A 21,663-nucleotide genomic window follows, 5' to 3' on the forward strand; every position below is an offset into this window, starting at 1 on the left:
AACATACCGTATAAGTGAAACTGGATGAGTGTCAAAACATCTACAGTATTGGAACACAACTCCAACGGCCCTGACAGGAGACCTTCATATATAGTACGTTCAAAGCTCAGCAGGAGAAATCTTGTTTACATTCAGGGAGTAGCTAGATTGTGTCATTCTCCACTGCTTTTTGCTGCCACTCCTAAGTCCTGAGTTTCTGCTCGAATTTTAATTGACTACATACTTCCAGTTACAGTGATTTTGATAAGCACCAGATAAGGTTAATATACTGTATGTTCATGGTTAAAAAGGGTGGATCAGCAGCAGGTGCAGCAGGAAACAAAACATTAATTATTCCATGGTAAACACTTCTTATCCAGGAAAAACCTGTAATTACCAGTAAATAGTCTGGTTTTTATATTTTAAGCATTCTTTATAAAAATAGAAAAAATGATTGTGTAAAATAAACATTACATACATAAATTACATTACATAAAATTAACTGACGTTTCCACTCAAACAAAAGGAGAAAATATTCATCGTGGTTCTAACAATATATAGTATAGTACTTAAGCGCCCTATTTTTTTATACAAACTTTGTTATAAATTTCTATTTTATGATGTCTACATTATTGAGAAAGTACAAAAACATTTTAAAGTTCCAAACGTTCGTTTTCCAGCACAAAATTAAACATTACAGAAAAAAAATGTTTGTATCTGAGCAGCATAAGAGACCACTTTTGAGATTTAAAAAGAAAACATAATGAAGGCTACTGGGTTTTGGTGCAAAATTCAGAAGCAAGTGTGACAGTCAAAGTGTCCAGAAGAACTGTGGCTGGTTCTGCAAGATGCTCAATAAAACCTACAGCTCATTTCCTTATAAAACTGCACTCATTGTACCTGAGACTACTATTTTTTTTTTTTTAAAGCAAAGGGTAGTCTCATACCAAATATTGGCTTTGGTCAATATTGGAACATTTAATTTCATTATTTTTGGTCGATAGGATAGATAGATGGATGGATGGATGAGTGTTTTACTGGGAAATACACCATTTGTATTTCTCATATGAACTACATCCAGAACATTGAGTAACATACAGTATTTTCCAATATCCTCATTCATGAAGTAATCAATGAATTGTTTTGATATATTTGGGTACTTTTTGTTTGTGAATGTATCTATATAATAAAAAGAAAATCACATGTTGGCTTGAAGATATGAAGTTTATCTTGTGGTGAAAAACTAATTTTTTCATATGAAATACAGTACATCGCGCATCTGAGTGGCATATTTAAATAATATTGGCTTGTGTTGAGTGGTATATCAGATATATTCCATTCAGCTAGCAAGATATTGAATGAGTTGAAAACAAGTTCAGTATCATTCTCGCTGAATGGAATATATCTGATATACCACAAAAAAGCCAGCCAATATCATTATTATTATTATTATTATATACACAGGGCGGCACGGTGGTGTAGTGGTTAGCGCTGTCGCCTCGCAGCAAGAAGGTCCAGGTTCGAGCCCCGTGGCTGGCGAGGGCCTTTCTGTGCGGAGTTTGCATGTTGTCCGCGTGGGTTTCCTCCGGGTGCTCCGGTTTCCCCCACAGTCCAAAGACATGCAGGTTAGGTTAACTGGTGACTCTAAATTGACTGTGAATGGGTGTCTATGTCAACCTTTGGTCAATCAAACCTGTATAACCAAAATCCGTATTTCCCTTATAAAATCTGTATAAGATGCAAATTAAAATAATTTACCTAAAATTTGAATGATAATTAACAATGATATATCCAAGTTACTTTTTATTCAATATTAATAACAATAAACCTTCAGAATGAATACAAAGCTCCAATGTTCGACAAAAACACAAAGTGTCACTCTAATGTTCTGAATTGTACTCCATGACAGCTTTTTTAGCAGTCTGCACCAATACTCACTAGGCTGCATGTCACAGCAAGTGTCTGTGTTGATCTTGCCGGAGTGCCCATTCAGAATCTTTTCAGTCGCTAGTGAAAGTCGCTCAGGTGGAAATACGCGTTTCAAACAAAATGTTACTTCACGGTTGGCGGGATTCTCGCAATGCGGTGTGCGCATGATCAGAAGTGGAATGAAGTCTCGCTACCATAAGATAACGCGCGATTTCATGAGACTCTTTACTGGCTGTTTGTGCTTTCTGTGGTGTACAGTACGTTTGTAAATGTTATGCGCTCTTTTATCATCGTGGGAATTGATTATAGCTCTAAATAAATATTGAAGTTTTTTTTTAAAGAATCTGTATAACTTTATTTGTACGCCCGTATACTACATTTATTGAATCAAATCCGTATAAAATACGGGCATTCCGTATAGGTTGACATGTATGCTATGTGTCAGCCCTGTGATGACCTGGCAACTTGTCCAGGGTGTACCCCGCCTTTTGCCCGTAGTCAGCTGGGATAGGCTCCAGCTTGCCTGTGACCCTGTAGAACAGGATAATGAGATGAGATGAGATGATATATGCACATTCAATAGAACAATTCTAGCTTTTACAACAAGTTAAGGACGGGGGTACTTACCAATATCCAATGCTAGCGTAGAAGTTTTACAGGTAATACGTACCTGATGACATTTTCAATTCACTGCGACAATTTACTGTGGGTGCTGCCGGTGAACAAAGAAATGCTTCTGCCCATGTACAACAGAAAACTTTCTCATTGAATATTCGCATCAGCTCCGATGTGTGACATCCTGTTGTCTTGACAACCATGCTGTCAGAGTGCAGGCACTTATGGATGCAGGCGCAGGGGAGACCGGGGATGAACGAACTGCAGACTAAGCCAAATCGCAGTTCAGGAAACAAAGTCAGGAAACAAGCGAGGGTTGTTTTAGTAGACCATTGCATAATGTCCTTTATCTGCCAGGAGATTAAGGGGTCATAGAGTTGAAGCCAGGGGTACCCTAAAATGATGTCATGATGAGCTGCTTTGGTGATGAGCAGGGAAATGTGTTTGGAACAGAGGGCCCCCACCAGAATCTGAAGAGGAGCTGTGCCTGTGGTGATCAGTCCCACAGTCCCTAATGGGACCCCCATTGATGGTACTTATTTTGAGCAGTCCCTGTAGGGATTCTGTGGACAGGTTGAATCTTTAGACTTCTGCACAGTTGATAAGATTCCCTCCTGCCCCTGAGTCTATGAATGCAGAGAGGACATGGGTAGCGTCTGACAATTTCAATAGTACTGGTAATTTAAGAGATTGGGTCTTAGGGCTAATCACAGGATTCACCGGGCTGGGTGGATTGCATACTTGGTGGGCAGGAGCTCCTCTAGGCAGGTGGACAGAGCATTTAGTGATTAGGTGGTTGGATTCACCGCAATAGAAACACAGACCTTCCTTCCATCTTCTTTCTCATTATGATTGCTGTAATCATGTAAGAGAAATGTCCATGGGCATTGACACATCCGTGACATGAACTGGAGAGGTGGATTGTGACATTAAGGGTCAGTTGGATATTAGATGATCTAGGCAAATCGCTAGGTCATTGAGGGTGTTGAGGGACAGGTGTTTGTCATGGCAGGCTAGTTCACTTAGTACCTCTGGACACAGTCCCTGGCGAAACCTGGCTTTTAACACTGGTTCATTCCATCCACTGCTGGCAGCTAGTGTGCAGAAATCTAGGGCATACTCAGCAACTCTTCTATCCCCCTGTTTAATGGATAGGAGGTTCTCTCCAGCCTCAGTTCCCTTGGGTTTGTGATCAAACAAACATTCTTTTTAAAAGTTCTAAGAAGTGATTATAGGGCGTGGTAGATTCACCGCCACATCACCACACAGGACTGGCCACTTTAGAGCTTTGCCCATGAGGAAGGTGAGGAATTTGGCGATCTTCTGTTCCTCCAAGACCACAGAGAGTGAAGCAAAATTCAAGGAGCATTGGAGAAGAAATCCTTTACATTGTGATACTTCACCCGAAAACTTCTCTGGTAGAGGAATGAACTGCGCTGTGGCATTGGGAGCTGTGGGGTGCGGTGAGAAGGCCTGTGACATGACAGCAGCAAGCTGAGCTATCCTGGTGTTTAGATCGCAAAGCATCTGCTGATGTTATCCCAACAAGTGTCCCTGAGCATTGAGTGCAGTCTGCTTCGACTCCTCTGCTGCATCCATCGGTGGCGAAGTATCCTGCCGGAGTGCAGGCACTTACGGATGCAGAGGAGACTGGGGCTGAGCAAACTGCAGACTAAGCTAAATCGACGTGCAGGAAACAAAGTCAGGAAATAAGCAAGGGTTGAGCAATCAGCGAACAGGACAACATAGATAAAGCAATAAAGCGAGGTCGAGATGAAACAGAAATACTGGTCAAACACTGAGAAACAGGCGGAAATCAAACGGCTTGGTATGTTAGTAGGGAACACTGAACTATACTTCACGACTACATGGAGTGAGAGCTGAGCTTATATAGGCAAGGGGGTAATGGCTGAATGAGATGCAGGTGATGTAGTTAGTAATCAGGTGACAGAGGGCGCTGTGACTCTTGGGGTTTGTATTCCGGAACAGCTATGTTAGGAGGCTGCTTCGAACGCATGTTTTCAGCACCATTACTGACACATGCAATATCGTAAACCATATTCAAAGCTCATTCTCCACTGGGTAGAGTGACGTAATACACGTAGGATAAGCGATATGCTAACAATATTGCATGCTATCGGACCAAACTAATGAAGCTCACGAGAAGGGAATAGAATACATGTTTTTATTCCACTGAAAAAGTGTCCTATTTGTATAATTCCCGATATTTCACTCCGATGATGTCACTCCGGGGCGGCACGGTGGTGTAGTGGTTACCGCTGTCGCCTCACAGCAAGAAGGTCCGGGTTCGAGCCCCGTGGCCAGCGAGGGCCTTTCTGTGCGGAGTTTGCATGTTCTCCCCGTGTCTGCATGGGTTTCCTCCGGGTGCTCCGGTTTCCCCCACAGTCCAAAGACATGCAGGTTAGGTTAACTGGTGACTCTAAATTGACCGTAGGTGTGAGTGTGAATGGTTGTCTGTGTCTATGTGTCAGCCCTGTGATGACCTGACGACTTGTCCAGGGTGTACCCCGCCTCTCGCCCGTAGTCAGCTGGGATAGGCTCCAGCTTGCCTGGGACCCTGCAGAACAGGATAAAGCGGCTAGAGATAATGAGATGAGATGAGATGATGTCACTCCCAGTGTTTTCCTGCTGACTAGACGTGCATTGTCAAAATATTGAACTGGTTCAAAATTAAAATTCTTTTTATTAACTTCTGGATATTTTTTGTGGATGTGTCCATTTAATATAAAGAACATTACATGGTGGTGCGAAGATATGAATTTTATCTTTTCTTGTTGAAAAATATTTCACTCATTCACTTTGCTCACTTGTGATATATAGATAAAACCCCAATTCCAAAAAGTTGGGATGCTGTGTAAAATAAAAACAGAATGCAATGATTCACAAATCATGGAAACACTAAATTTCAATTATACAAATACAACATATCAAATGTTGAAAATGAGAAATTTTATTGATGTATGAAAAATATATGCTCATTTTGAATTTGATGCACGCAACATGTTTCAAAAAAGTTGGGACAGGTGCATGTTTATCACTGTGTTGCATCACCTCTACTTTTAACATTCTGTAAATGTTTGGGAACTGAGGAGACCGATTGCTGTAGTTTTGAAAGTGATACTGTATGCTGTCCCAATTTTGCCTGATACACAATTTCAGTTGCTCAACAGTTTGGGGTCTCCTTTGTCGTATTTTGCACTTCATAATGTGCCAAATGTTTTAAATGGGAGACAGGTCTAGACTGTAGGCAGGCCAGTTTAGCACCCTGACTCTTTTACTAAAAAGCCATGCAGTTTCAATATGTGCAGAAAGCAGTTTGGCATTGTCTTGCTGAAAGAAGGAAGGCCTTCCCTGAAAAAGATGTCATCTGGATGGCAACATGTTGCTCCAAAACCTGTATATATCATTCAGTATTAATGATGCCTTCCCAGATGTGCAAGCTACCCCTACCATGTGCATTAATGCCCCCATATCAACACAGATGCTGGCTTTTGAACTGTGTACTGATAACAAGCTGGATGGTCCCTCTCCGTCCAGAGAATGCAGTGTCCATGATTTCCAAAAAGAATTTTACATTTCAATTCATCAGCCCGCAGGACAGTTTTCCACTTCACCTCAGTCCATCGTAAAAGAGCTTGGGCCCAGAGAAGGTGGTGATGTTTCTGGATATTGTTTATATATAGTTTTAACTTGCATTTGTGAATGTAGCAATGAACTGTTGTCAAAGACGGTGTTTTTTTGAAGTGTTCCTGAGCCCATATGGTGATTTCCATTACAAACATGTGTCTGCTTTTAATAGTGTCACCTGAGGCCTAAAGATCATGGACATCCAATGTTGGTTTTGCAGTTCCTTGCATACAGAAATTTCTCTGAAACATTTAATGATATTATGTACCATAGATGATGTGATCCACAAATTCTTTGCAATTTTAGGTTGAGGAACCTTATTATTAAATTGTTGCACTATTTGCCCAGCCTTTCACAAAGTAGTGAACCCCTCCCCATCTTTATTTCTGAATGACTCAGCCTCTCTGGGATGCTCTTTTTATACCCAATCATGGTACTGACCTGACTGAATCTTAAATTCAATATAAATACCAACACAACATTTGTTAATACCTTTGTTCTGAAAGAGAAAACATTATTTTCACCACTACTGATCATATAGCTTATACGTTTGATATATAACTAGCTGTACACAGACAGGTCTATAAATATTTAGACATTTATAATATTTACAATTGATATTGTAATTATTACTGTCATTGTTATTTTGTTGCCTACCAAAGTATACAGGAATTTAAATTAAATAATAAATATGCACTCAAATGTAGACTTTCAGCTTTAATATGAGGTGTGTAGGAATTACCCAAGGGGGGAAAGAAAGAATTTGGTACACAAGTTTTCATTTATTTTGGGTTTTATGAAATCAACACAGGGTCAAAATATACATACAACACACCTAATTTCTGGTGAAATGTCCCTTAGCAACTTTCTCCCCTGACCAGACACTTTTGGTAGCCATCAACAAGCTTCTGCCAGAATTCTGGTTGCATATTAGCTTCTGGCAGAATTCTGGTTGCATAATTCTGCCTCTTCTTGGCAGAATTAGTAAAGTTCAATTAAGTTTGTATGTTTCATGGTACAGACCTGACTTTTTAGCACAGTCCACATATGTTTGATGGGTCTGAGGTCAGCAGAGCTTAATATTATCCATTCCACAACCAACTTTGATGTGTGTTTGGGGTCATCATCCTGTTGGAACACCCAATTGTGTCCAAATTTCTGATGGTTTGAGGTTATGCTGAAGAATTCTGAGGTTGTCCTCCTTCTTCATTATTCCATCCACTTTGTGCAGTGCACCAGTTCCACTGGCAGCAAAACAGCCCCATAGCATGATGCTACCACCACCATGTTTTACAGTTGGTACAGTGTTCTTCTGTACCTCTGGTTATTGTGGCCAAACAATTCAATTTTTGTCTCACCTGACCATAAAACTATCCTCCAGAAGGCTTTTTCTTTGTCCATGTGGCCAGCTGCAAACTTTAGTCGAGTTTGAAGGTGTCAGTTTTGGAGCAGGGATGTGTTTCTTGGAAGACAGCCTCTCAATCCATTGTGATGTAAAATGCACTTGACTGTAGATGGTGTTCTAGCAGTTTTCAGTTCATGGCAGGCCTGTTCCTGCATTTTTCCTGGACATGTGACCCAAATTCCTCTTAGTTGAGGGTCATGGTTTGGGTCTTCTTCCAGCAAAGTAGCTTGGCAAAGTGATGCCACCTCCCAATAACGCACTAACATACAGTTGTTTGAAATGATGATTTTGGAATCTGCAGGTGTTTAGAAATGGATCCAGGAGACATTCCTGAGTTGTGTAAATTTGTGATCCTCTTTCTCAGATCTGCACTAAGCTCCTTGGACTTTCCCATTGTACTGTGTGTTGGTCAGTCCAACAAATGTTGTCAAACAAAATCTTTTTATGTTGTGCACAGAGATGCTACCAGCTATAGTCAATCATCATCACTAATGGGAAGTTAAGAGGTCTTGGCCTTGGCAAGTTAAAAGACATTTTGGAACTTTCAGTACCACTGAATTAATAATCTAAGAGGGTGTGTGTATATTTTTTGACTCTGTATATATATATATATATATATATATATATATATATATATATATATATATATATATATAATTTTGACCCTGTGCTGATTTCAGAAAACCCAAAACAAATTGAAACTTGTGCACCAAATTCTTATTTCTTTGTGGGGTTTTTTTTGTTTGTTTGTTGTTTTTAATTAAAGATGTATGCTGTACAGTCATTCTGCCACAGAAAATGAAAGTTTCAAAGAAATCTATGAAAGCTCAATACTGTAATGACATTCATGTCCATTTTTAGATGTTTTTGGCAAACTCTAAATTTGTCTTTCTTGTTTTTTTTTTTTAAGCCATGGAATTGTATCTTGTGGTAAACTGTCTGTATTTACTCTGGTTGAAATTTTCTTTTGATTGTTGACTTTGTCACACATATGCCTCCCTACTGGAGGCTGTTCCTGTTCTGGCTATCCATCCATCCATCCATCCATTATCTGTAGCCAATTATCCTGTGCAGGATCACAGGCAAGCTGGAGCCTATCCCAGCTGACTATGGGCAAGAGGCGGGGTACACCCTGGACAAGTTGCCAGGTCATCGCAGGGCTAACACATATAGACAAACAACTATTCACACCTGTGGTCAATTTAGAGCTACCAATTAGCCTAACCTGCATGTCTTTGGACTGTGGGGGAAACCGGATCACCCAGAGGAAACCCACACAGATACAGGGAGAACATGCAAACTGCACACAAAAAGGCCCTCGTCAGCCGCTGGGCTCGAACTCAGGACCTTCTTGCTATGAGGCGACAGTGCTAACCACTACACCACCATGCCGCCCTATTCTGGCTGACTGTTATGAATTTTTTTTCTTTATTAGGGAAAGAATTCTTCTGTCACCACAGTTTTTTTCCATGGTCCTACAGGCCTTTTGATGTTCCTGAGCTCACCACTGTGTCCTTACTTTTTAAGGATGTAACAAATGGTTGATGTGACTGCACCTAAGTTTTTGCTATATCTCTAATAGGTGTGTTTTAATTTTTTCAACCTAATGAAGGCTTTGAAACCAACTCGAGACCTCTTGGCACTTGCAGGTGTTAACATTCTGAGCAAGCAAACAATAGTGATAAGAATTATATTGATGATTAATGGTATAGCCCTGTAACACAGGGAATCCTTGAGATCCTGCAGAATTGGAAAATGCCGTGCTTTCTGACAAACGTGATTTATTTCACAAGCCATTTATAAACCTCTTCATGTGTTCATGTGAATCAAAGGTGAAAACTGTACCGTCCATGGGCCACAGGTACTCAAAGACTGGATCTGAGAACCACTCTTGTAAATCCTTCTTAAGAGTAAATATTAGAGATGTCCGATATTATCGGCTGACAGATATTATCGGCCCGATATTAACATAAAAATGTAATATCTGTTAATATCGTTATCGGATTTTTTTTTTGCCTCAAAACCGATAAAATAATGCTTGCGTTACACCCAAATAGTGCCTATGCGCTCCTGAAGTGTTTACCGGCGCAAAGATGATGACCTCATCAAGCTGCGTCTTGAAGCGTACAAACAAGCGTGGATGGCTGCAGTGACAAACTTGCTCGCTCTGTTTCAACATTATGTCTGTGGATGCTGCTATGTTGCACATAGTTGTTCAGGTACAATGTTTTATCATTTGTGAAGAAGTCAAATTTGCCCTATTTGTTGTGGGCATTGTCAAGATTATCTCAGGGAGAGTGTAATCCAAACTGTTGTTTGAGACAATTTAAAAAAAATAAACATGGCACTTTTTCCCTAAATTAAGTTGAAGTATTTTTCTTATTTTGCACAGACAATGTTAACATTTGGAAAGCCTTGTTGCATTCAAGAATGCATCCAGTGGGGCATCACAATAACATTAAGCATGTTGTGTTAATTCCACAACAGGAGATGTGATGTTACCTAAATTAGTTCTGAGGAAAAATAACCCACATATCGACATCGGTATCGGCTGATATCGGAATCGAAAATTGAGAGTTGGACAATATCAGCATATCGGATATCGGCAAAAAAGCCAATATCGGACATCCCTAGTAAATATTATTAATTCCTAGTAGTGAATTGAAAATATGTTTAAAATAAAAAGGTAAAAAGGCCTAATTATCTTGTGTTTTCTTAGAACAACAGCCAAAAGTGCCAGTTGAAGCGAGACTACTGATTATCATGTCATGACACGGAAGAAAAGGTTGCTTTCAAATTCCTTATGTTCAGAATAGATTCCTGCATCGGGCTTCATTCCAATAATAGCTCCCCCACAGAGTGATTCATTAACCCGTGAATTATGGGCGTTGCAGACTTCAAGGCTTTGTAAGTGAAATATTAGAGTAGCCACTGCTATACGCAAGGACAGGAAGAAAGGCTGCAGTGTTGATTATGAGTAGTGGGAGCATGGAGAGAGTGGTCACTCACAGATAGTGTCCCTATCTCTTCCTGTTGCCCAGCCCTCCCCCCTCTGTTGATAGACTGCTCTGCTCACACTCACCCTATTGTGCACTTCTATGATCTCAGCAGTGCTAATGCGGACACATGCACATGCATTCACACACACACACACACCAAAACCAGTACACATGAACAGAGTACACATTTATAGCTTTGTGACAATCCTGAGCTTTGTTTATTAAGAATGTCTGTCTGATGGAGCCAAGAGCCTTGCTCCTCCTCTTTACTCCTTCAGACAGCCATATCACGCCCTCAGATGTGTCTCTGGGAAGCATATACGTGTTTCACGGTCTATTTTAATATTCAGAATAACATAATGAAAAATGGTTCAAATTATTTGGTATTCTTGACGCACAAAACTGAATTGTGATGAAAAAAATAAGTGCAGTTGTTAAATTACAATCAAATGTTTGACTATAGTTATGGTTATGGTTGCTTTCCCATAGCTATGTCTATGATCTGAGGAAGAATCCTTGGATCTGAGTGTATATAAAATACTCATCTCATTTCATTATCTCTAGCCGCTTTATCGTGTTCTACAGGGTCGCAGGCAAGCTGGAGCCTATCCCAGCTCACTACGGGCGAAAGGCTGGGTACACCCTGGACAAGTCGCCAGGTCATCACAAGGCTGACACATAGACACAGACAACCATTCACACTCACATTCACACCTACGGTCAATTTAGAGTCACCAGTTAACCTAACCTGCATGTCTTTGGACTGTGGGGGAAACCGGAGCACCCGGAGGAAACCCACGCGGACACGGGGAGAACATGCAAACTCCGCACAGAAAGGCCCTCGCCGGCCACGAACCCGGACCTTCTTGCTGTGAAGTGACAGCGCTAACCACTACACCACCATGCCGCCTATATAAAATACTGTTTTCTTAAAAATATATGGGTTTGGACATTATACACAATGGGTCTGAGACACACTATACAGAGTAAGGCTGGCCAATATAGCTATATAATACTGGTATTGTGATAAATTAGGTCTAAGTACACTTTTCTGAGATGTCATTGTTATCTTTTTATTTAACTTTTTTTTATTATTGCATACCAATTGGAGGGAGCTGATTAATGTACAGTGTTAAAATGAAAAAAAAAGTAAACATTAAAACATTCAAAATCTCCTTTTAAATAAATGGTTTTTAAAATAATAAACAAAAATATACTGGCTGTTTCACAATCAGGGTATACATTTCGGGTCCAAAATAGTCCGAAAATCAAACCTCAGATTTTTGTGTTTCTCTGCTGTCAAAAATGACCTTTTGAGATGGAAATTAACTGTGCAGAATTTCAGAGCTACAGGTATACAAGTAAGGAGTAAGGAATACAAAGTGAAAAACTGTTGAAATGGATGTGATTTTAAGTATAGATTTTCAAGTCCTGTACAGTAATGTTTGTACATGGTGGTAACTGTAATAACAACTGAAGTGGAGACAATTCTTGTGGACACTTTTTGATGGGCTCACATTTCAACCACATGTGAAGCTCTGCTGCAAATGTGTCTAATATCTGTTTCAAGTCCTGTTTTTTTCTGTGCAACAACAGAGTATTCTGCTTCAAAAAAGACAAATATTTCCTTAAAAAATCATTTACAGCCTCATCATATGGTGAGTGTTTTCTAGAGAGGACATTTCTGGCGGATAAAGGATCCTGTCAGAGACAATTAGTTTACAAAAAAAAAAGTAACATCCATTTAAATATCTTTCTATTGTGAATGAAAGTACTGTATACATCCCAAAGTAAAACCTAGTTAGTGCTCAAAAAATAAATGCAATTCTGAATTTAACCAGTACAATCTTAGTGAGTTAATTAAAGTAGAATTAAATGAAATGACCACAAGGTCAAAACTGAGCCCACATTTGACTCTTACATATATATTTATAAGAACTTATAAGAGACGTTAGTGCTGTAGGTAGGGCTGGTGTGTCCCTGTAAAATAAGGTATAAGAAATTCCAGCATTATATATATATATATATATATATATATATATATATATATATATATATATATATATACGGTGTATATATATACTGGACCTAGTTGCATGAGTTAGTTGGTGTTATTCAAAAAGATAACCATGATTGTGAAAAAGCCCCTATACTATTTTTAAAATATAGAACAAACACATTTGATTGCAAACATTACATGAATAGGTCAAACAGTGAGAGTTTGTTAGTAAAACTATCCAGTATATAGCATGATCCATATCATGTATTGTAGAGATTTTATTGAGAATTGTGATACGATATTTTTGTCATATCGCCCAGCACTAACAGAGAGCTTAGTTATGAGTTATGAATAAGTGAAGACTTCATAAAGTGTTCTACAAAACTCTGTGATTTGCATAAATATTTATTGATTAATGTTCAAGTAAACATGTTTTCTGTGCTTCCCTCCGTATAGGGAGTGTCTTGTGTCGTAATCACACATCCTCGACAGGTGCAGTGGATAGAGATTAGGCTGGGAAAATCCTGGAAGATTCTTTTAAGAGCATGATTTATCTTTCCTTTAATACCTGAAAGTTGTTCATATAAGTAAGAGCTTGCATACAAACAACTATCAGGAACTATTTGTGAGCAGTCAGCAATATCTAATGTTATGACTCGAGTACAGCAGTTACTAATAACTGAAAAGTTCAATAATGTTGATTTATGAGTGTGTATAAAGGGATATACTGTACACTGCACTGTAAAACCCGATAAGGTCACTGAGCTCAAAAATTTTACTGAAACCGATTACGTAAAAATTTTTGAGGTACGTAACTTAAATTTTTTAAGGTAAGATTTCTTAAAAATTACACTATAGTTACACTTAATTGTAATTTTTAAGAAATCTTACCTTAAAAAATTTAAGTTACTTACCTCAAAAATTTTTACGTAATCGGTTTCAATAAAATTTTTGAGCTCAGTGACCTTATCGTGTTTTACAGTGTGCCTAAGTGATAGCTCTATTTGGAAATAGTTCAGTCAAGGTGAATACAGTATAGCAGTTTATAGTATACTGCAAAATGTGTATAATAATGTAATATGCTCTTCCCCTCAATCTCATTAAATCCAATACAAGCAGAGCAGAAAGCATTCTTCTTCTTTGCAGCATACCGTGTCCTAGTCCTGTGCACTTATCTTGTTCCTCAATTCCTCGCTAATAAGCTCAGGACTGTCACGTAGCTATTAATGTGCTGATAATGAGGTGTGTGTTTCTGCGCTGTTCTATTGTAATGCCACACGGCACGTCAGTAGCATGATACGTAGTCATTAACACACAGTACACGCTCGCGAAGGTCTGTGTCACACGCCAACGCACTGTTGCACTCACAAGAAATGGTTGCCCAGCTGAGGCATCTTTAAGTTGTCTAGCATTCTGCTGAGATGCAAAGAATGAGAGAGATGAAGGGAAAGTGCAAGTGACAGTGTGTCTGCTTTTATGGTTCCTTGGTCTCTTGGATTAGAGGATGGTAAATTAGCGGTAATTTCACCCTCAAGCCAGTGACCCTGCTGTTCTACCGTGGCAGATTGATGCTGTTCCATGCCCTCCTTCTTCAGTTGAATCCGTGGCTGCAAGCACATTACAAGCCCTTGTACTACCAGCGTTAGCCTGTAGCGTTCCTGTGACCTCGTTCACCTTTGACCTCTCCTTTGCCATGCCTCCGACTTTGTGTCTGAGTGTGTGTATGGATGTGCGTGCAGAGGCTTTAAAGTCCTCTGTGTTCATGTTGTCGGGTCTTTTAAGATCCTATTTCAGTAGAGGGGTTTATAATTAACCCTGTATTTCTGCTGAACATGCTAGAGATTTATTATTTATAAATCACTGATTGCTCACTGTGGTGCCTTCTTTATTAAGGTGTAAAGAATAAAAATATGTATATAAGTAATAAAGTTTAGGGAATGGGGATGCATGTGATGGCTAAAATGATCATCACAATGATTTTGCTCTATATTGAAATTATAATTCTATTAATACAGTAATTGCTCCGGTAATTCATGCACAAGTAAGAGGTAAAACATGACAGGGCGTGCCGTTGAAAGAAAACAGTTGACACACACGGTGATGCAATGCAGCCCGACTCGAAGCCAGGGACTGTTAACTTTATGAAGTTGATTATTTTCATATGTCAGCACTTTTCAACATGCTTTATTCCACTTGTACCTTAAAGCAAGACTGCCTTTTGAGTTCATAAAATCAGTGAAATTTAGTTCCCTCTGAAATTTGGTCATTGCGATATATGTTTATTTCTGTAATATCTCACAAAATATCAGGCCATTCTGTGGCTGGGAAGTGATTTCATTTGAGGGGATTCCCTACTGTGCATGAAATCACTTGCTTTGTGTAGTCAAGCAGACAGAGGAAGTCCGTGTGCACATACGCAGGTTTACCTTTGACCGTGCACTGACAGTTACATCATTTTGTTGCTAAACGAACAGCTGATCACACCGAGGTGCTCGCTGACCACCAATATTTATTAGTTTGGTCCTGCGTTTCCTTTCCTTCGCAACATAACGTCTTTTCTTCTCACTTTCCATAACTGTAGTCGGTCTACCACGTTTCATTTGCACACTCAAATCCTCCATTTTTCTCTCCTATTTCAAATTTGTATCCCACAATGCCTTCCGCAAACGGAGAAAGCCCACCACGTGATGCATGATGTAGTATCTTGAATTGGGCCATGGTGAAGCAGGAAAAAATAGCAGAGAATTTAAGGCCACATGGCCCTAAATTAATTCATCCATCCATTACCGCTTATCCTGTGCAGGGTCACGGGCAAGCTGGAGCCTATCCCAGCTGACTATGGGTGAGAGGCAGGTTACACCTTGGACAAGTCACCAGGTCATCGCAGGGCTAACTCATAGAGGCAAACAACAATTCACATGCGCATTCACGCCTGCAGTCAGTTTAGAACCACCAATTAACCTAACCTGCTTGGCTTTGGACTGTGGGGGAAACTGGAGCACCCGGAGGAACCCACACAGACACGGGAAGAACATGCAAACTCCACATAGAAAGGCTCCTGTCGGCCACTGGGCTTGAACCCAGAACCTTCTTGCTATGAGGCAACAGTGCTAACCACTACACCACCATACCACCCTTCATTAATTGTCTCTCATCTCATTATCTCTAGCCGCTTTATCCTGTTCTACAGGGTCGCAGGCAAGCTGGAGCCTATCCCAGCTGACTACGGGCGAAAGGCGGGGTACACCCTGGACAAGTCGCCAGGTCATCACAGGGCTGACACATATGCCGCTTTTCCACTACAAACGCGGCTGAGTCGGGCTGAGCCATGCCGTGCTGAGTTGGGCTGAGTCGAGCTGAGCGGGGCTATTGAAGTTGCATTTCGACTACAACCGCGCTGAACCGTGCTGGCTGGAAATGGGTGGACACATTGGGTGGAGTTAGCGAAAGTGGGTGGACGTCATGTGATGTCGTTAAGCAGCGCAAACAGTGACATCAGTGAGCTTTTAAGCGGTAGTCTCACGACCCGGATAGTAAACAATAAACATGGAGTCGTTAGTGTTGCTGGTCTTGGTGCTGTGGCTTGTTGTCACCGACAACGCCAACAGATACTGGCAAGAGCGTATAGATGAGGCGAGGCGCATAAGGCTTCAGAAATTCTCGTAATTCGTAATTATTCTTCTTCCGGGTTTACGGTGTTTACAGATCCCAGCGTGCTTGCGGGGCGTGTGTGGGCATGTGAGGACACTCCTCCTCACCAATCAGTGCACAGGGGAGTGTCTGCTCACGCCCCCAGCCTCACTCGGCTCGCTTTGGCTCGCTTCAGCCCCACTTCAAAACGGTGCGAGTTTTAGGGGCTAAGCAGGGCTGAAGCGAGCCGAGTCGTGCTGTTCTTTGGTAGTCGAAACGCGAGCCGTGTCGGGCTGAAGTGAGCTGAAGCGAGCTGAAAAAGGGTAGTGGAAAAGGGCCAATAGACACAGACAACCATTCACACTCACATTCACACCTACGGTCAATTTAGAGTCACCAGTTAACCTAACCTGCATGTCTTTGGACTGTGGGGGAAACAGAGCACCCTTTAAATGTTCCTCCGGTGAAAAACTTATTGTTACAGCTTTAGCACTGACTGTTACAAAGCACTGGCACTTGAGACGCCTTCCATAAATATGAAATGTTAAAATGATAAATACACCATATAGAATGCTGCACCATATCAATGATTACACATTACATAGTAAGAACCATATAATTATACCACAGCGGTGCCGAATTCTTGAATCTGATTGGTCAGATGATGTTAATTAATTTTCTTTAACAGCAGCTCTGACAGTTGTGCCAGCTGCAAATCTCTGGCTTATATTAATTCCTAATGGTAACAACGTACACAGGAACTTGTATGGCAAACATTCAAATAAATAATTTAAAAAATGTGTGTAACTGTTGGTCATTGATAAAACTATTTTTTTGAAATAGGAAAGTTTTCAGGACAGATTAGTGGTTTCTTAGTAACAGGAGCGGTGTACTAAGCTTATGGACTTCAAAGGACAAAAAAGCGAAAGTGGTATACCAACGTTTAATTTTTTTGCCTTTCTAGATGTTGTATAATTACAGGGTGAAACACTCGCTGCCCCAGTTAGCTTCCTTAGAGATATTATTTCACTTTACTGGTCAAAAATGGGAACTGTGACAAATGCTAATAGCAGTCCATTGGGGCAAGGATACTCTCTGCCCCATGCTCATGGAGAAAGAGCAGTGGACTGGACAGTTGATGGCAGGGTTGCCAGATTGGTGTACTTTAAAAACACTCAGCAATCTTGTTACATTACATTAATGACATTTAGCAAACACTCTTTTCTAGAGCGACGTACAACATACCGAGAGCATCCTGGGGAGCAGTTGGGGGTTAGGTGCCTTGCTCAAGGGCACTTCAGCCATTCCTGCTGATCCAGGGACTCGAACTGGAAGTTTTTGATACCAAATCTGCTTCTGTAATCATTAGGCCGTGGCTTCCCCAAATAATCAGCAAATAATCATTAAATAATCAACAAATAATCAGAATAAATCTAATACATTTTCACAATAAACCAAAGTGTAAGTGCAGACAGTGTCTACAAACCATTTTTATTGTCAGGTGTTATGTACGTACATAAGAAATGTAGGAAGGAAGTATTTCACACACTGAGAAATTCTGAGAAGACACGAAAATGTTGCCTTTTTTTCCAATTCCCAGGGTTTTTCGGGGTTTTTTTTTCCTAGTCTTTCATGTGGATTTTGAGATGTAGTTTGGCTGGAAGTTTTGCTGAAACCTGTCTACACTGGTTAATAATATTATCACGAGCACTGTTAGACAAAGGTACATGTAAAACCACTCAAACTGAGTTACTAGACTGCGTGCTGGATGACTTGTGTGAATTATGTGTCATCTCCAACTGCGTATTACAAGGTTACTCGAAAAATTCACTAGAGAGTAGCATATAGCATAAGTCAATTGTGATAGCCTCTCGACTTAATTTTGCTTGAGGCTATGACATTTATTAAGGTTGTGCTGCCCTGCAAAATCTATGATCACGAGCCACTGCTGGTTACAGTGGTGCTTGAAAGTTTGTGAACCCTTTAGAATTTTCTATATTTCTGCATAAATAGGATCTAAAACATCATCAGATTTTCACACAAGTCCTAAAAGTAGATAAAGAGAACCCAGTTAAACAAATGAGACAAAAATATTATACTTGGTCATTTATTTATTGAGGAAAACGATCCAATATTACATATCTGTGAGTGGCAAAAGTATGTGAACCTCTAGGATTAGCAGTTTATTTGAAGGTGAAATTAGAGTCAGGTGTTTTCAATCAATGGGATGACAATCAGGTGTGAGTGGGCACCCTGTTTTATTTAAAGAACAGGGCTCTATCAAAGTCTGATCTTCACAACACATGTTTGTGGAAGTATATCATGGCACGAACAAAGGAGATTTCTGAGGACCTCAGAAAAACCGTTGTTGATGCTCATCAGGCTGGAAAATGTTACAAAACCATCTCTAAAGAGTTTGGACTCCACCAATCCACAGTCAGACAGATTGTGTACAAATGGAGGAAATTCAAGACCATTGTTACCCTCCCCAGGAGTGGTCGACCAACAAAGATCACTCCAAGAGCAAGGTGTGTAATAGTCGGCAAGGCCACAAAGGACCCCAGGGTAACTTCTAAGCAACTGAAGGCCTCTCTCACATTGGCTAATGTTAATGTTCATGAGTCCACCATCAGGAGAACACTGAACAACAATGGTGTGCATGGCAGGGTTGCAAGGAGAAAGCCACTGCTCTCCAAATTGCTGCTCGTCTGCAGTTTGCTAAAGATCACGTGCACAAGCCAGAAGGCTATTGGAAAAATGTTTTGTGGACAGATGAGACCAAAATAGAACTTTTTGGTTTAAATGAGAAGCGTTATGTTTGGAGAAAGGAAAACACTGCATTCCAGCATAAGAACCTGATCCCATCTGTGAAACATGATGGTGGTATTATCATGGTTTGGGCCTGTTTTGCTGCATCTGGGCCAGGACGGCTTGCCATCATTGATGGAACAATGAATTATACCAGCAAATTCTAAAGGAAAATGTCAGGACATCTGTCCATGAACTGAATCTCAAGAGAAGGTGAGTCATGCAGCAAGACAACGACCCGAAGCACACAAGTCGTTCTACCAAAGAATGGTTAAAGAAGAATAAAGTTAATGTTTTGGAATGGCCAAGTCAAAGTCCTGACCTTAATCCAATCGAAATGTTGTGGAAGGACCTGATGTGAGCAGTTCATGTGAGGAAACCCACCAACATCCCAGAGTTGAAGCTGTTCTGTACGGAGGAATGGGCTAAAATTCCTCCAAGCCGGTGTGCAGGACTGATCAACAGTTACCGCAAACGTTTAGTTGCAGTTATTGCTGCACAAGGGGGTCACACCAGATACTGAAAGCAAAGGTTCACATACTTTTGCCACTCACAGATATGTAATATTGGATAATTTTCCTCAATAAATAAATGACCAAGTATAATATTTTTGTCTCATTTGTTCAACTGGGTTCTCTTTGTCTACTTTTAGGACTTGTGTGAAAATCTGATGATGTTTTAGGTCATAGTTATGCAGAAATATAGAAAATTCTAAAGGGTTCACAAACTTTCAAGCACCACTGTATACTATACTGAACTTGTTTCTTGGATGTTCCACGACATTAAACCTAACTATAAATGGATTTTAAAAAAGCATGATATGTTGTTGTTTAATAAATATAAAATTGTTAGTGTTGGCAGTGGTTGGGGAATAAAGAGCTGTGCTGTCTTATGTACTTAACTGGAATTCATCAAATAAGTCTAAGCTAGCATGCTAATGTAGGTGCTTGAAGAAAACAAATTGGCTAGCTACACTACCGTTCAAAAGTTTGGGGTCACTTTGAAATGTCCTTATTTTTGAAAGAAAAGCACTGTTCTTTTCAATGAAGATCACTTTAAACTAATCAGAAATCCACTCTATACATTGCTAATGTGGTAAATGACTATTCTAGCTGCAAATGTCTGGTTTTTGGTGCAATATCTCCATAGGTGTATAGAGGCCCATTTCCAGCAACTCTCACTCCAGTGTTCTAATGGTACAATGTGTTTGCTCATTGCCTCAGAAGGCTAATGGATGATTAGAAAACCCTTGTACAATCATGTTAGCACAGCTGAAAACAGTTGAGCTCTTTAGAGAAGCTATAAAACTGACCTTCCTTTGAGCAGATTGAGTTTCTGGAGCATCACATTTGTGGGGTCGATTAAATGCTCAAAATGGCCAGAAAAATGTCTCGACTATATTTTCTATTCATTTTACAACTTATGGTGGTAAATAAAAGTGTGACTTTTCATGGAAAACACAAAATTGTCTGGATGACCCCAAACTTTTGAATGGTAGTGTATGATTGCTAGGGCTTGCAAGTTGCAGTAGTATGAATAAAAAAAGATGAATAAAATGCTCCATTTTGTGGTAAATGTAATTTCACTTTCATGTCAGGTCACATCACTCCACCCAGTTGTTGATTATTTTCCTATAACACCACTCCATCATGTTTGATACCTTATTTAATTGAATTATAAAACCATGGTTTAAATATTTGTATACCACAGCGTTCGAAACTGACTGGTGTGCATTATTTTCGTATTTAAACTTCACAGGTAGTTCTGGCTGATTAATTTTAATGTACTCATCCTAATACATTATTGTCTCTATAGTTACAGGTTGACTGGTTGGATGGGGGATTATGTGGGTAGCTGCATCAGTCCCCCCCCCACCCACCCACCCACCCACCCACCCACACACACACACACACACAAAAACCCCACTATTTTCATATAACAGCACAGCACATATAACTCATCTGTTATTCCTTACTTTATTGTGCAGGCCAGAATGGTATGAATGCTTTTTTTCTCTCTCTCTCTCTGCCAGCTTGCCCAGGAACCAAGAATGGTCTTAGTTTTACAGAAAGCCCTGGACAACACTACAATAACTTGAAGGAACACTACAATGGCTGTGAGATCATCATTGGCAATCTGGAAATCACCCTGATGCAGCGAGACTTTGACTTCTCCTTCCTTGAAGTAAGAGGACATGTTTTTCATGTACATCATTTATTAGTGGTTATGATATTCCATCACTTTGATTTCAGAGGTTCACATTCAAATCCTTAGCACAAGCTAAACCTTTTATGTTTGGAAGATTTTACTTACCATAACTACACAACTCACATCTCCCTTAAGGCAAAACAGTGATTAATGTTTATTAGAATTTTTGTTTTACATTCCAGTGTGTTTCATCACACCTCTTTTATTCTCTCGCCTCTGCCTGCAGACTGTTCGGGAAGTGACAGGCTACGTCCTGATCGCCACAAACCAGTTTCGCCGGCTTCCTTTGGAGCAGCTGCGAGTGATCCGTGGCAGCATGCTGTATGATAAGGAATGGGCCCTCTCTGTCTTCCTCAACTTCGATGACCAATATGGACTGGTGGACCTGGGCCTCACTCATCTCACAGGTTAGGACAGTTGGAAAGGGACAGACGGGATGGAGG

General features: G+C 40.2%; 1 protein-coding gene across 2 annotated transcripts in view; it reads left to right on the forward strand.

Annotated features, from left to right (window-relative positions):
- The window catches only part of erbb3b (erb-b2 receptor tyrosine kinase 3b), a 98,992-nt gene that overhangs the window by 14,363 nt on the left and 62,966 nt on the right, over positions 1 to 21,663 (forward strand). For both annotated transcript variants that reach the window (XM_060937428.1, XM_060937427.1), the window contains exons 2-3: positions 21,045 to 21,196; positions 21,447 to 21,627. In XM_060937428.1, coding sequence (XP_060793411.1) covers positions 21,045 to 21,196; positions 21,447 to 21,627 — 333 coding nt within the window. The remainder of the gene's footprint in view (positions 1 to 21,044; positions 21,197 to 21,446; positions 21,628 to 21,663) is intronic.

This window comes from Neoarius graeffei, chromosome 13, assembly GCF_027579695.1.
Source record: "Neoarius graeffei isolate fNeoGra1 chromosome 13, fNeoGra1.pri, whole genome shotgun sequence".
Lineage (NCBI taxonomy): Eukaryota > Metazoa > Chordata > Actinopteri > Siluriformes > Ariidae > Neoarius > Neoarius graeffei.